The sequence below is a fragment of the Bos grunniens genome, chromosome 1, assembly GCF_055505025.1.
Source record: "Bos grunniens cultivar Pamir isolate PY7600 chromosome 1, Bosgru_T2T1.0, whole genome shotgun sequence".
Lineage (NCBI taxonomy): Eukaryota > Metazoa > Chordata > Mammalia > Artiodactyla > Bovidae > Bos > Bos grunniens.
Window position 1 is genome coordinate 69,555,856 of NC_141165.1, and position 14,065 is coordinate 69,569,920.

The 14,065-nt window shown below is 40.4% G+C and overlaps 2 protein-coding genes across 5 annotated transcripts in view; one reads left to right on the plus strand and one right to left on the minus strand.

The window, feature by feature from the left end:
- LOC147379581 (uncharacterized) overlaps positions 1-1,089 on the minus strand; it is a 28,626-nt gene extending 27,537 nt beyond the window's left edge. Inside the window, exon 1 of the mRNA XM_086395178.1 lies at positions 367-1,089. Coding sequence (XP_086251304.1) covers positions 367-1,010 — 644 coding nt within the window. The 5' untranslated portion in view covers positions 1,011-1,089. The remainder of the gene's footprint in view (positions 1-366) is intronic.
- Positions 39-13,068, plus strand: ZNF639 (zinc finger protein 639). 4 transcript variants are annotated; one of them, XM_086395156.1, is made up of 8 exons: positions 412-648; positions 1,176-1,260; positions 3,692-3,774; positions 4,611-4,682; positions 8,358-8,426; positions 9,418-9,528; positions 11,564-11,698; positions 11,848-13,068. In XM_086395156.1, exons 5-8 carry the CDS (start codon positions 8,369-8,371, stop codon positions 12,999-13,001), a joined length of 1,458 nt encoding a protein of 485 aa, XP_086251282.1. In that variant the 5' UTR covers positions 412-648; positions 1,176-1,260; positions 3,692-3,774; positions 4,611-4,682; positions 8,358-8,368; the 3' UTR covers positions 13,002-13,068. The 4 variants fall into 4 exon arrangements, with proteins under 4 accessions (XP_086251291.1, XP_086251266.1, XP_086251282.1 ...); XM_086395165.1 differs by lacking the exons at positions 412-648; positions 1,176-1,260 and adding an exon at positions 39-62; XM_086395140.1 differs by lacking the exon at positions 1,176-1,260 and having other exon boundaries at positions 254-430.
- Positions 13,069-14,065: the final 997 nt, after the last annotated feature.

Sequence of the window (14,065 nt, forward strand, 5' to 3'; positions counted from 1 at the left end):
ATGCCACATGCCTTGCCTAACCCGACCAAGACCATTCTCGCCTGTCCCCGTGGAGGAACTTGGTGGGAAAAGGGCGTCTGGCGCGCGTTGCTGCTCCCCCCACTTCCTCTGGGCGGGAGGGAGAGCAGGGCGGTGGTGGTGGAGGGAGTTCCCTCGGCAGCCTCGCTAGGAGTAATTCTAGAGGGTGGAATCACCCGCTCTTTCCGGGACGCGCCGTACCCCTCCCGGAAGGCACCCGCGAAGGCGCGGAGGTGCCTGCAGGGGGCGCGGGCCGCCGGGCCACCCCCGGGGCTGGAGGCCGGTGGTCCCTCCTAGCCCGGGAGCGAGGCGAGGCCACGCCGCTCGCTCCCCGGCCCCGACTCTCACCTCGTCACCTCCCCGCCCTCTCGGCGGGCCCCTGAGGCGTGCGGCGCAGGCGCGGAGCGCGGCGGTGAGTGCGGCCGCGGAGCCTGGGCCGGGGGCCTCGCAGGCTGGGCGTAGGGCGCGCGGGGAGGGAGTGGGGCCCGCCCGGCGGAGCGCCGGGGAGCTCCAGGGCCAGAGCGGCGCCGCCTGCCGCCGAGCGCCTGCAGGCAGGGCTGCGCTACCCCTCCGCCCGCGCTCGGGCGTCTCGGCCGCCGCCTGGGCTGGCCGGGCGGGCCCCGGGGACTGGTGAGTGTGAGGGCGGAGCGGCCCGGGCCCCGGACTGCTGCAAGGGCCGGGGGCGCAGCTTCCTGCGGGAGAGGGCAGGGAAGACCGGATGGCGCCTTTAAAACTGAAACCCTGCCTTCGTTTTCTGGCGGGATGGCGCGCCCCTCCCCCATCCCGAAGGCAGTTCCACCCCTTGCTGAGGGCATCTCGGCCCCGGCTGGCCTCGGTCCCCCGCTGCTTTTTTTTCCGAATGGTGCCTTTGGGGTCGGGACTTGGGACTCCTGGCTAGTCGCCGGGCCCGGATGGGGCCAGTACGTGGCGCGCGGTGGAGAAGCCGGGTCCCGGTGGCTCCTGCGCGGCCTCTCTGGGCCCCGGGCCCCCATCCGTGCCACGCTGGCCCTCAGGCCCTGCCGGCTGGCGTGGTGACCCTCCGGCGGCGCATCCTTTGCCCGCGCCGGGAGTCGCAACCTTCAGGCTCTTAAGTCCCTAGCCATATAGTCTAAGGCACTTATTAGGGTACTTCTAACCATTGTGGTTTTGTTTTTCAGTACAACCTAGGGACAAGAGTGATTTGAGGCAGTTTATCTCTAAGCAAAGTGATAAAGCAAAGACTGACACTAAATGGGACGTGTGGTGGGTTCTAGTTCAAGTTTCCTCCTGCAGCATTTCTGTGTTTTCATGTCTTTCAAAAGACATATACTTGTTTCAAAATGAGGCTGGGGAAGAACATGCTTCTAAAACTCTGTAGTATAAAACCAGCTTTTTATTGTAAATGCTTGTCATATATATTTACACTGCATGAAAGGTCTTAAAAAGGTTGACGTCCGATACAAGTGCTGACTGCCGAAAAGAGTCTGCCAATCTGTATTGTGGTTTGTACTTAGACGTTCTTATTGTTGAAAAAATGACAGTTGGAAAGATGATGACAAATGTCTTCTAAGTTGCTTTTTTTTTTTTTTAATGAGTGTTTTGGATGGCATGGTTAGCTTTTTGTAAATTTAAAGTATGTATGAATCCCTTAGCATGAGATAATGTCTACATGTCTATACTTTAAAATGTTAAGTCGCTAAGCCTTGTACAGCTCTTTTGCAACCCCATAGCCTGTAGCCCACCAGGCTCCTCTGTCCATGGAATTTCCCAGGCAAGAGTACCAGAGTGGGTTGCCATTTCCTTCTCCAGGGGATCTTTCCAACCCGTTTCTCTTGTGTCTCCTTTATTGCAGGCAGATTCTTTACCACTGAGCTACCAGGGGAGAACATATTAACAGTGTTTTTTTCTGGATGAATAGATTCTAAGTGATTTAATTATTTTTTCTTCTGAGTTTACTACAGTGACATATATTAATTTTATCTGTAGTTTTTTTAAGTGAGGAAGAGGAGTGAAAAATTGCATGTTCAGAATCTTCCCATTAAAAGAGGAGGACTAGTGAGCAAATGTGTTTATGACATCCTTAGGTAAAAAGCCAGAGTTCATGAGGGCAGTTATACACACAAAAGGCACATAAAAGCATTTGCTGAAATGAAGGGTGGTTAGCATTTTTGGTCTTGAGTGGGCATTTTACCATCTTGCTTAAAGGAGGCCCTGTAAACTTTTGGATATTGTTCAGCCCTAGGTAGGACTCAAACATTTCCTGATCAAGGTAATCCTGTTCTTTTCACCTGACAGTCTGAATCCAAGCCAGCTTGCAACATTAATTCTAATGCCATTCTTGGTTTCCTTGCTTCTTTGAAAGAGTTTGAAGTGTTTGAAATGCTCGGCTGACAGTTTTCAGTGTTCTGTCTGATATGTGTAAAACATTTAGAACATGAAGCATAAAGCTTTCAGCTGTATAAATTCTGTACAAAAGAAGTATTAGAAATAAGTCTTAAGATTTTAGTTTATTACATAAATATGAAAACAGCTGATTTTTTTTTTTAATACACTTGATGGGGTGAGTTCAGGGAATGCTAATTTGCATTGTTAGATGAGGCATTATACATGTTGACATCATTTCTGCAAATATCATGGTTGTCAGTTTCTTTGAGTGATTCCCTCACCCTCCTCCCAGTTGGTGGCTGACTAAGGACTGGGAGCAAGATGTAACTTGCTGGTGACAGTGATTAGAAATGAAGATTTAATCACACAATTGTAAACCCAGAAGTCAGAAGACACACTGTTTCATTGCTGGCTCTTCTACTTAGTTGACTTCACCTTCAATGAATTTGTTTCCTCAGTAAAATTGGAGTAGATTTGATAGTAGCCCTTCTATCTACCTCACAGGATTGTTGTGAAAAATCAAATAAAGAAAATTCGCAGTAAATTCAGCAGCACTTTAAGTGTATGATTACATTATGTATAGTGCTGATGATTTGTTACTGTTTAGTAGGTAAGTTGTGTCCAACTCTTGTGACCCCATGAGCTGTGTATTTCCCACCATTCTCCTCTGTCCACGGTATTTCCCAGGCAGGAATTCTGGAGTGGGTAGCTGTTTCCTTCTTCAGAGGCTCTTCCCAACCCAGGGATCAAACCTGAGTCTCCTGCATTGGGAGGCGGTTTCTTTACCACTTCTTCCTAGGAAGCCCAGTATTGATATACCCAGCACTTAATAAAGCAGCAAAAGTAGTATGTGCACCTCAAGTTCCAACGATGCCAAGTTCTACCTGCTGTGTACCTGTATCACCGTGGTGATAAGAAAAGAAGCTTATAAGTTCACAGAAAAACTTTACAATGCGTTTTTTCTCTGACATTCCTTATTTTCCCACTGCTATAGTAGAAAGAACACTAATCTGAAATGGAGGAAAGAGTTCTGATTCTAACACTACTACTTCAGTTGGACTGATTAATTTATCTCCCTATTTCTATAAATAAAAGAGATTAAAAGCATAGACTTGAAAATCTTATGTTCAAGTTAGATCTCTGTTCAACCCTGTCACTTATTTACTATTCCCCTGACTTAAGTTTATGCCTCAATTTCCTTATCAATTGTTGTATAGCCATTATGTTGTGTCAAACTCTGCGATGGTTCCTTTGTCCATGGGATTTTCCAGGTAAGAATACTGAAGTGTGTTGCCATTTCTTTTTCCAGGGGATCTTCCTGACCCAGGGTCCCAACCTGTATCTCCTGCATCTTCTACAGTGCAAGCAGATTCTTTACCACTGAGCCACCTGGTAAGCTCTCTTTATCAGTAACAAAGGGTAGATAATAGTGATTTGGAGAGCGTGTTATAGATTTTTCTAATCATAGGTTTAAATAATAAAGTATGTTCACAGCCTGGTACATAGTTGGTGCCCAAAAAATGATCATTATTATTCTTCTATTAACAATCTATAAGGAGGATTTAAATAGTTTAAAATCTGTAATTTGGGAATTCCCTGGTGGTCCAGTGATTAGAACTCCGTGCTTCCACAGCAGGGGGCACGTGTTCTAACCTTGGTCAGAGAATTACGATCCCACAAGCTACCCCAGTGCAGCCAAAAAAAAGAGATAAAAAAAAGCCTGTACTAATTTGTCAGCTTTGATTGTATTGGTTTTCATTGTGACTGAATAATGAAAGAGAAGGAGAAGGAGATTCAGTCCCTGGGTGGGGAAGATCCCCTGGAGTAGGAAACTGCAGTCCACTCCAGTATTCTTGCCTGGAGAATCCCATGGACAGAGGAGCCTGGCAGGCTACAGTTCATGGGGTTTAAAGACATTGGACTCAACTGAGCACACACAAATAAATTAATGAGATTTATATTCCTGTGTATTTATTTATGTTCCTTTTTTGGTGTTAAGATAGCTTTAGAAGGTAAATTCACTTGAAAGAAATATGACACATATTTACATATAGTCACGTATTTATCAATTTATAAAAGTTTTAGTACTTAATAGAGTATGTATTTAAAAGAATATTGTACTTGAGTTAATTCTGTATAGCTTTCCAGTTAACTAACATCTGGTACCTTGAGTCTCAGAAATGAACTACATTTTTGCTCATAAGACTTTTGTCCTATTTTTCCTACAGACATATTTCACCATCTGTGAAAACTTCCCTGTAATTCAGTTTTCCTCACTCCAGTATTAAGAATTACACCAAGTAAGTGGGATATGGTAAAACTAGTCAATTTTATAACAGTCTATGGATATTTATTCAATAGCTGCCACATCTCTTTTGTTCTCAATAGAATGTTGAGTGTGACCTCATGAGTAAGCAAAGGATTTTTTCTTGAAAATTGTATTCTGAGCCTCTGAATGATGAGGGTGATTTTTCCCCCCCTCTGAAGCCAGAGGATTAATATAAATTTGTGACAGTATTTTTTTTAAGGGAGTGTGTGGCTTCAGTATTCTTGCCTTGAGAACCCCATGAACAGCATGAAAAGACAAAAAGATAGGACACTGAAAGATGAACTCCCCAAGTTGGTAGGTGCCGAATATGCTACTGGTGATCAGTGGAGAAGTAACTCCAGAAAGAATGAAGGGATGCAGCCAAAGCAAAAACAACACCCAGTTGTGGATGGGACTGCTGATAGAAGCAAGGTTTGATGCTGTAAAGAGCAATATTGCATAGGAACCTGGAATGTCAGGTCCACGAATCAAGGCAAATTGGAAGTGGTCAAACAGGAGATGGCAAGAGTGAATGTCGACATTTTAGGAATCGGTGAACTAAGGTGGACTGGAATGGGAGAATTTAACTCAGATGACCATTATATCTACTACTGTGGGCAGGAATCCCTTAGAAGGAATGGAGTAGCCATCATGGTCAACAGCAGAGTCCAAAATGCAGTACTTGGATGCAATCTCAAAAATGACAGAATGATCTCTGTTCGTTTCCAAGGCAAACCATTCAATATCACGGTAATTCAAGTCTATGCCCCGATCAGTAATGTTGAAGAAGCTGAATGCTTCTGTGAAGACCTACAAAACCTTTTAGAACTAACACCCAAAAAAGATGTCCTTTTCAGTATAGGGGACTGGAATGCAAAAGTAGGAAATCAAGAAATACCTGGAGTAACAGGCAAATTTTGCCTTGGAGTATGGAATGAAGCAGGGCAAAGGCTAATGGAGTTCTGCCAAGAGAATGCACTGGTCATAGCAAACACTCTCTTCCAACAACACAAGAGAAAACTCTACACATGGACATCACCAGATGGTCAACACTGAAATCAGATTGATTATATTCTTTGCAGCCAAAGATGGAGAAGCTCTATACTAGTCAGCAAAAATAAGACCAGGAGCTGACTGTGGCTCAGATCATGAGCTCCTTCTTGCCAAATTCAGACTTAAATTAAAGAAAGTGGAGAAAACCACTAGACCATTCAGGTATGACCTAAGTCAAATCCCTTATGATTATACAATGGAAGTGAAAAATAGATTTAAGGGACTTGATCTGACAGACAGAGTGCCTGATGAACTATGGATGGAGGTTCATGGCATTTTACAGGAGACAGGAACCAAGACCATCCCCAAGAAAAAGAAATGCAAAAAAGCAAAATGGCTGTCTGAGGATGCCTTACAAATAGCTGTGAATAGAAGGGAAGCTAAAAGCAAAGGAGAAAAGGAAAGATATACCCATTTGAATGCAGAGTTCCAAAGAATAGCAAGGAGAGAGAAGAAAGCCTTCCTCAGTGATCAGTGCAAAGAAATAGAGGAAAACAATAGAATGGGAAAGACTAGCGATCTCTTCAAGAATATCAGAGATACCAAGGGAATATTTCATTCAGAGATGGGCTCAATAAAGGACAGAAATGGTAGGGACATAATAGAAGCAGAAGATATTAAGAAGAGGTGGCAAGAATACACAGAAGAACTGTACAAAAAAGATCTTCACAACCCAGATAATCACAATGATGTGATTACTCACCTAGAGCCAGACATCCTGGAATGTGAGGTCAAGTGGGCCTTAGAAAGCATCACTATGAACAAAGCTAGTGGAAGTGATGGAATTCCAGTTGAGCTATTTCAAATCCTAAAAGATGATGCTGTGAAAGTGCTGCACTCAATATGCCAGGAAATTTAGAAAACTCAGCAGTGGCCACAGGATTGGAAAAGGTCAGTTTTCATTCCAATCCCAAAGAAAGGCAATGCCAAAGAATGCTCAAACTACCACATAGTTGCACTCATCTCACACACTAGCTAGTAAAGTAATGATCAAAATTCTCCTAGCCAAGGTTCAGCTATATGTGAACTGTGAACTTCCAGGTGTTCAAGCTGGTTTTAGAAAAGGCAGAGGAACCAGAGATCAAATTGCCAACATTACTGGATCATGGAAAAAGCAAGAGAGTTCCAGAAAAACATCTGTTTCTGCTTTATTGACTATGCCAAAGCCTTTGACTGTGTGGATCACAATAAACTGTGGACAATTCTTCAAAAGATGGAAATACCAGACCACCTGACCTGCCTCTTGAGAAACCTATATGCAGGTCAGAAAGCAACGGTTAGAACTGGACATGGAACAACAGACTGGTTCCAAATAGGCAAAGGAGTACGTCAAGGCTGTATACTGTCACCCTGCTTATTTAACTTCTATGCAGAGTACATCATGAGAAACACTGGGCTGGAGGAAGCACAAGCTGGAATCAAGATTGCCGGGAGAAATATCAATAACCTCAGATATGCAGATGACACCACCCTTATGGCAGAAAGTGAAGAGGAACTAAAGAGCCTCTTGATGAAAGTGAAAGTGGAGAGTGAAAACGTTGACTTAGAGCTCAATATTCAGAAATCTAAGATCATGGCATCCGGTCCCATCATTTCATGGCAAATAGATGGGGAAACAGTGGCTGACTTTATTTTTCTGGGCTCCAAAATCACTGCAGATGGTGATTGCAGCCATGAAATTAAAAGACATTTACTCCTTGGAAGGAAAGTTACGACCAACCTAGACAGCGTATTAAAAAGCAGAGACATTATTGTGTCAACAAAGGTCCGTCTAGTCAAGGCTATGGTTTTTCCAGTGGTCATGTATGGATGTGAGAGTTGGACTATAAAGAGAGCTGAGTGCCAAAGAATTGATGCTTTTGAACTGTGGTGTTGGAGAAGACTCTTGAGAGTCCCATGGACTTCAAGGAGATCCAACCAGTCCATCCTATAGGAGATCAGTCCTGGCTGTTCATTGGCAGGACTGTTGTTGAAGCTGAAACTCCAGTACTTTGGCCACCTGATGCGAAGAGCTGACTCATTTGAAAAGACCCTGATGCTGGGAAAGATTGAGGACAGGAGGAGAAGGGGACGACAGAGGATGAGATGGTTGGATGGCATTACCGACTCAATGGACATGGGTTTGGGTGGACTCCGGGAGTTGGTGATGGACAGGGAGGCCTGGCGTGCTGCAGTTCATGGCGTTGCAAAAGAGTCAAACAAGACTGAGCGACTGAACTGAACTGAACTGTGGCTTCAAAACTGTCAAAATATTCCCAACTGTAAGAAATATACCTATAAAACTCTTAATTTGGTGCCATAGGTACCATTTTTCTTTTATAAAAGATAAGCATTAGGCTTATGTAATTATTCAATTTTCACAATTACATCAACATTTGAAAAGTTCTCAACCTCAGGGAGAAAGAAAACAGATCTCAGTGTCCTGCCTTTAAACTTGATCAGAAAAGTAAATCCAAAATATAAGCAAGATTGTTTAACATTTCACTCATGAAGTCAATTTTTATGTGATGCACACATTTCCTATCGCCAGCCAATTTTTTTATTAGAATAAATTTACATAACAATATTAACACTTGTTACTGTGATGTATTTGTTAAATTTTTCCATCTTTTAGATTAAAAAGATATGAATGAATATCCTAAAAAAAGAAAAAGGAAGACTTTACATCCTTCTCGTTATTCAGGTCAGTGTACGATTAAAATATTTAAAAGTTAGGCAATGTTTAATTCCCATGCAATTGTGTTTCCATCCATTTTCTCATAAATGATCTGATTAGAGTTAAATATCTGGGTCAACTTGTGCATAAGAGGAACCTAAGTAAATTCTCTGAAAATATATTTCTCAATGTCTGCTGTGTACTAGGCATACATAAAAATTTCACAAACATTTATTTTAATCCTCATAGTTTATAGATATTTAAGATTAGATATCCAAGTTACATACTTACATAGCATAATTGAAATTTGTCTGTGTTTCCCAAGCTTGTGCTTAAGTCTTAATAATAACTTTGATCAAAGCTATTTTGCATCATTGAAAAAAAACTATCCTGTACATTATTTTCAGAAATGTTTTAAGTTTCATTTTGATTGCATAATTTTAGATCTTTTCTTTGAGATTGGCTCTACTATCTTGGCAAATAAGAGGTCTTGACCTATATGCTATGCACATGTATACTTGGGGCAGTCTCAGGTATACCTGTTAACCAACCCAGCCTACTTGTTTTTCATATCTGAGGAAATTAAACCTGGTCTACCTAACTGGCCCTTCCGAGGCAAGAGTTGAAATGACTGTCTTCAGAAGCTCTAACTGGTCCTCAGACCTTCCTCTGTGTATTATGCTTTCTCTGCAGTACATGGCAGATCTGCTTGGTAGTTAATTCAGTGTCTTTTGCAATTAACACATTTATTGCATATTCATATTTTGTGGGACTCTTGACCATGGGAATTGTATCTTAGTGTGTTTCAAAGTATTATATTTTAAATTGTATAATTTATGGTTCTTTCAAAGCTCAAAGTCAATATCTGAATTATGAAAGCCTTCAGAATTGAGGGAAATAGTAACACTTTATTACCAATACTATGAAAATTTCTTTATGTTGGATAAAGAGATGGCTGTCAGTAGATGTTTATGTGTTCCGTGTGCTTCAAAATTCTTAAATTTTGTTTTATGTTCAGATTCCTCTGGAATAAGCAGAATTGCAGATGGATTCAATGGAATTTTTTCTGATCATTGTTACAGTGTTTGTTCTATGAGACAACCAGACTTAAAATATTTTGACAACAAAGGTATATTTAAATTTTCCAAAATATTTTCATTCAAATTGCTTTTATAATTTTTCATTTCCTTTTTGAAAATGTGAGTAAAAGTGATGATTTCAAAATGAGCAAGTATCTAAACTTGTTTTAAGAAAACAAGAGACTTTTGGGTAAGTGAATTTTAATCTTTAACATTATTTCAAACATATACATCAAAAACACATCCTCCTCTATCAGTTTTAGTCAGCTAGGAATTGGTGGCGAAGCAGGAGTGACCCAGAGTTTTGAGTATTTATGATGAAAAGTTAAGAACAGTGGTATTTCAGGGAGTTCCCTGATGGTCCAGTGGTTAAGACGCCTTTCTTCCACTGCAGGGGGTGCAGGCTTAATCCCTGGTTAGAGAACTAAGATCCTAAGTGCCGTGTAGAGTAGCAAAAAAAACCAAAACACACAAAAAGAACAGTGTTACACACAGTTCTTCTGTTCAGCTGTACATTTCAGTTTGGAGGGCTAATGGAAGGAAAGAACACAAGGTGAAGGATGTGGTCATTTAAACAACATTCAGTCAGAGACATCAGTATGAACTCATATTTGGCTTAATATAGACACAAACAGTTACATACAGAAACATTTACGGGATGTCAGTATATTTGTAGTAGTACACATGCACATATTTTTTGCTCTGTTAACTGAGAGTCTAACAGAAATGACATCCCAGTAGCAATGAGCACATCTAGTGCCCTGATCTTGGTTTCTAATACCATTTTCCAATAAGAAGAACGAGGGCTTCTTGGAGAAATGGCTGATTCTAATTCTGGAGCAGGAAACCTAAAAGATGAGCCTGGAGCATTTTGTTGTGCGAGAAAATAAGAAAGTACTTAACATATAGAGTCATTCAATACAAGTATGCCAAAGGAGCATAAGGAGCCAACTAAAGAGCTCCCAGTAGCCAAAGCTAAAACAGTATGAGAGGGGGAGAAATTGAACTATAACCCAAAGTATAAAATAAATATCCATGAGTCCATACTGGTATAAATAAATGATAGAATAAATAAATAAGGGAGAATAAACAAATCTGTACAGAAGAACTCCAGATTATTTACATAGCTAATGCTCCCTCAAGGAGGTGAAGCATAACTGTCCACTCCTTAAGTTTTGGACTGTGCTCAGTAACTTAATTCCAAAGTGTAGAGTATGGAAAGTAAAAGAGTGACTTTACAGTGGAGAAACCTGATAAAGCCCCAGGTTATCAAGTTCAATGTCAGCAGTCATAATAATGTTAATAGTTTCCACTCTCTATATGATGTGATTTTTAAAACAAGGCAGTTTGCCTCTGTGTTTACCTTCAAATAATCCATAAGGGAAAGGGAAGTCGCTCAGTCGTGTCCAACTCTTTGCGAACCCATGGACTGTGGCCCACCAGGCTCCTCCATCCATGGAATTTTCTAGGCAAGAGTACTGGAGTGGGTTGCCATTTCCTTCTCCAGGGGATCTTCCCAACCCAAGGATCGAACCCGGATTTCCTGCATTTCGGGCAGACGCTTTACCGCCTGAGCCATCCCAGTCTAATGATGAAAAAGCAAAGTTAATTGATGAGGCATCCCGCAAAATACCTGACCAGTCTCCTTAGGATTGTCATGGTCATCAAAAGCAAGGGAAGTCTGAGAAACTGCCACAGCTAGCAGTAGCCTAGAGATATGACAAATAAATGTTATGTATCCTAGGTGGGACCTTGGAACAGAAAAAGGATATTAGATAAAGACTAAGAAAATCTGGATGAAGTATGGACTTTAGTTAATGATAGCTTACCAGCATTTGGTCATTGTTATAACAAACAATGTAAGATGTTAATGGAGAAACTGAATGCAGTATATGTGGGAATTCTCTGTATTACCTTCTTATTTTTTGTAAATTTGAAACTTCTGAGAAATAAAGTCTTTTTAAAAAAGACGTGATATTGAAGCCCAGTTTTCTCTAGTGACTGGCATTTCAGTTTGTCTATGTAATGTTTAATGTTTTGATTGATATAAATAATAAGTATTTTTCCAAATTCTTTTTTTTACAGATGATGATTCTGATACAGAGACATCAAATGAATTGCCAAAATTTGCAGATGGAATCAAAGCCAGAAACAGAAATCAAAACTACTTGGTTCCCAGTCCTGTACTTAGAATTCTAGACCATGCTGCCTTTCCTACAGGTAAGAGAAACTAATTGCATCTGCACATTTTGTATAGTTCAGCGAAAAAAATAAAAAGTAAAATACATTTCTTTTTGCCAATTACTATTTAATAATAGTAAATAATAGGTCTTATTTAGTAATAATAATAGTCTTGCTTTGTTTTTCAGAAAAATCTGCTGATATTGAAATTTGTGATGAAGACTGTGACTCCCCTGAATCAGTCCACCAGCAAACCCAAGAGGAGAGCCCCATAGAAGTTCACACTGCTGAAGATGTTCCAATTGCCGCAGAAGTGCATGCAATTTCTGAAGACTATGATATAGAGACAGAAAACAATTCCTCTGAGAGTCTCCAAGACCAAACTGATGAAGAGCCACCAGCTAAACTTTGCAAAATTGTTGACAAGAGCCAAGCTTTGAATGTGACTGCCCAGCAGAAATGGCCTTTACTGAGAGCTAATAGCAGTGGCCTCTATAAATGTGAACTTTGTGAGTTCAACAGCAAATATTTTTCTGATTTAAAGCAGCATATGATCTTGAAGCACAAGCGTACTGATTCAAACGTGTGTCGAGTATGCAAAGAGAGTTTCTCTACCAACATGCTTCTGATCGAACATGCCAAACTCCATGAAGAGGACCCCTACATATGTAAATACTGTGATTATAAGACTGTAATTTTTGAGAACCTCAGCCAGCACATTGCAGACACCCATTTTAGTGATCACCTTTATTGGTGTGAGCAGTGTGACGTTCAGTTCTCCTCAAGCAGTGAACTCTACCTGCATTTCCAGGAGCACAGCTGCGATGAACAGTACTTGTGTCAGTTCTGTGAACATGAAACGAATGATCCAGAAGACTTGCATAGCCATGTGGTAAATGAGCATGCATGTAAATTAATAGAGTTAAGTGATAAGTATAACAATGGAGAACATGGACAGTATAGCCTCTTAAGCAAAATCACATTTGACAAATGTAAAAACTTCTTTGTTTGTCAAGTATGTGGGTTTCGGAGTAGACTTCATACAAATGTTAACAGACATGTTGCTATTGAACATACTAAAATTTTTCCTCATGTTTGTGATGACTGTGGGAAAGGCTTCTCAAGTATGCTAGAATATTGCAAACATTTAAATTCACATTTATCTGAAGGGATTTATTTATGTCAATACTGTGAATATTCAACAGGACAGATTGAAGATCTTAAAATTCATCTAGATTTCAAGCATTCAGCTGATTTACCTCATAAATGTAGTGACTGCCTGATGAGGTTTGGAAATGAAAGGGAATTAATAAGTCACCTTCCAGTCCATGAAACAACTTGATTATTCTCTTTAACTTCCATAATGTTGATATGAAATAATAAATTCAACTATTTTGAAAATGTTAAAATGGATGATTTTAAACACACCTTGTGAGAATTGTCTTTAACAAGATCTTTTTAATTGCCCATTTTCTTGGCATTGCTGCCTTTTCAGTATATAGTTGTATCCTAAATGTGGTATTTTCAATGCATTCGTAGTTTTAACCACTTTGGGTGACTGTCATCGTGTTTCTTGCATGTGCTCTGATTTTGTTGATAGGAAACATACACTAAAGAAACTACAGTTTTCCTTCCATAAATACAGGTGTTACAGACTTTTTCTTCTTTAAACTCAAAACAAGATCAATCTTTCATGGATGAAGTCATTAAAGTACTGCACTTCCAGAGCTAAAGTGCTGCATAATGCACAGTTAAGTCCACTGATAATCCCGTTAACAAGATCCAGACCCTGGTTTTGCATTCCCCAGTAGTTCCTATCCCCAAGACAGTGGACTCTCCATCTGTGTGAGTCTTTCAGTGACACTAGGAGCCCCGTGTTACGGTAAGAGGGAAAGATGTGATTTTCTTGGCAATCTTTTTTTTTTTTGTAATCCTTATTTTAGCCCCTATCCATGTGCTAAATAATCTTAGATGGGGAGGAACTGATAAAGGGGTTAAACGATAAAGGACATTTCATAACTCATTTATAAATGAAGTAGGTCATTTATAATCTGTTCATATTTCATTTTCAGTTATGCAATTGCAAAGTCATGCCTGAACTTCTGATACCAAATCATTTGTTTTCTGAGAAAACCCACTGAAGTATTAGAAATAGGAAGGTATGAGAGGTTGGGGTTGCTGTTATGAGAAAGTATAAATTACTTTTGATAATGGTAAATCAATCTTAGCATCTGTATTTTCTGTGGCTGCCATAACAAATTATCACAAACTGAGTGGCTTAAAAAGTAGAAGTTTATTGTCTCACAGTTGTAGAGGCTAGAAATTCAAAATTGAAATGTTAGCATAGTTGGTTCCATAAAGGAAGAATCTGTTCTCGGCTACTCTCCTTGACTTATATATGGTCAT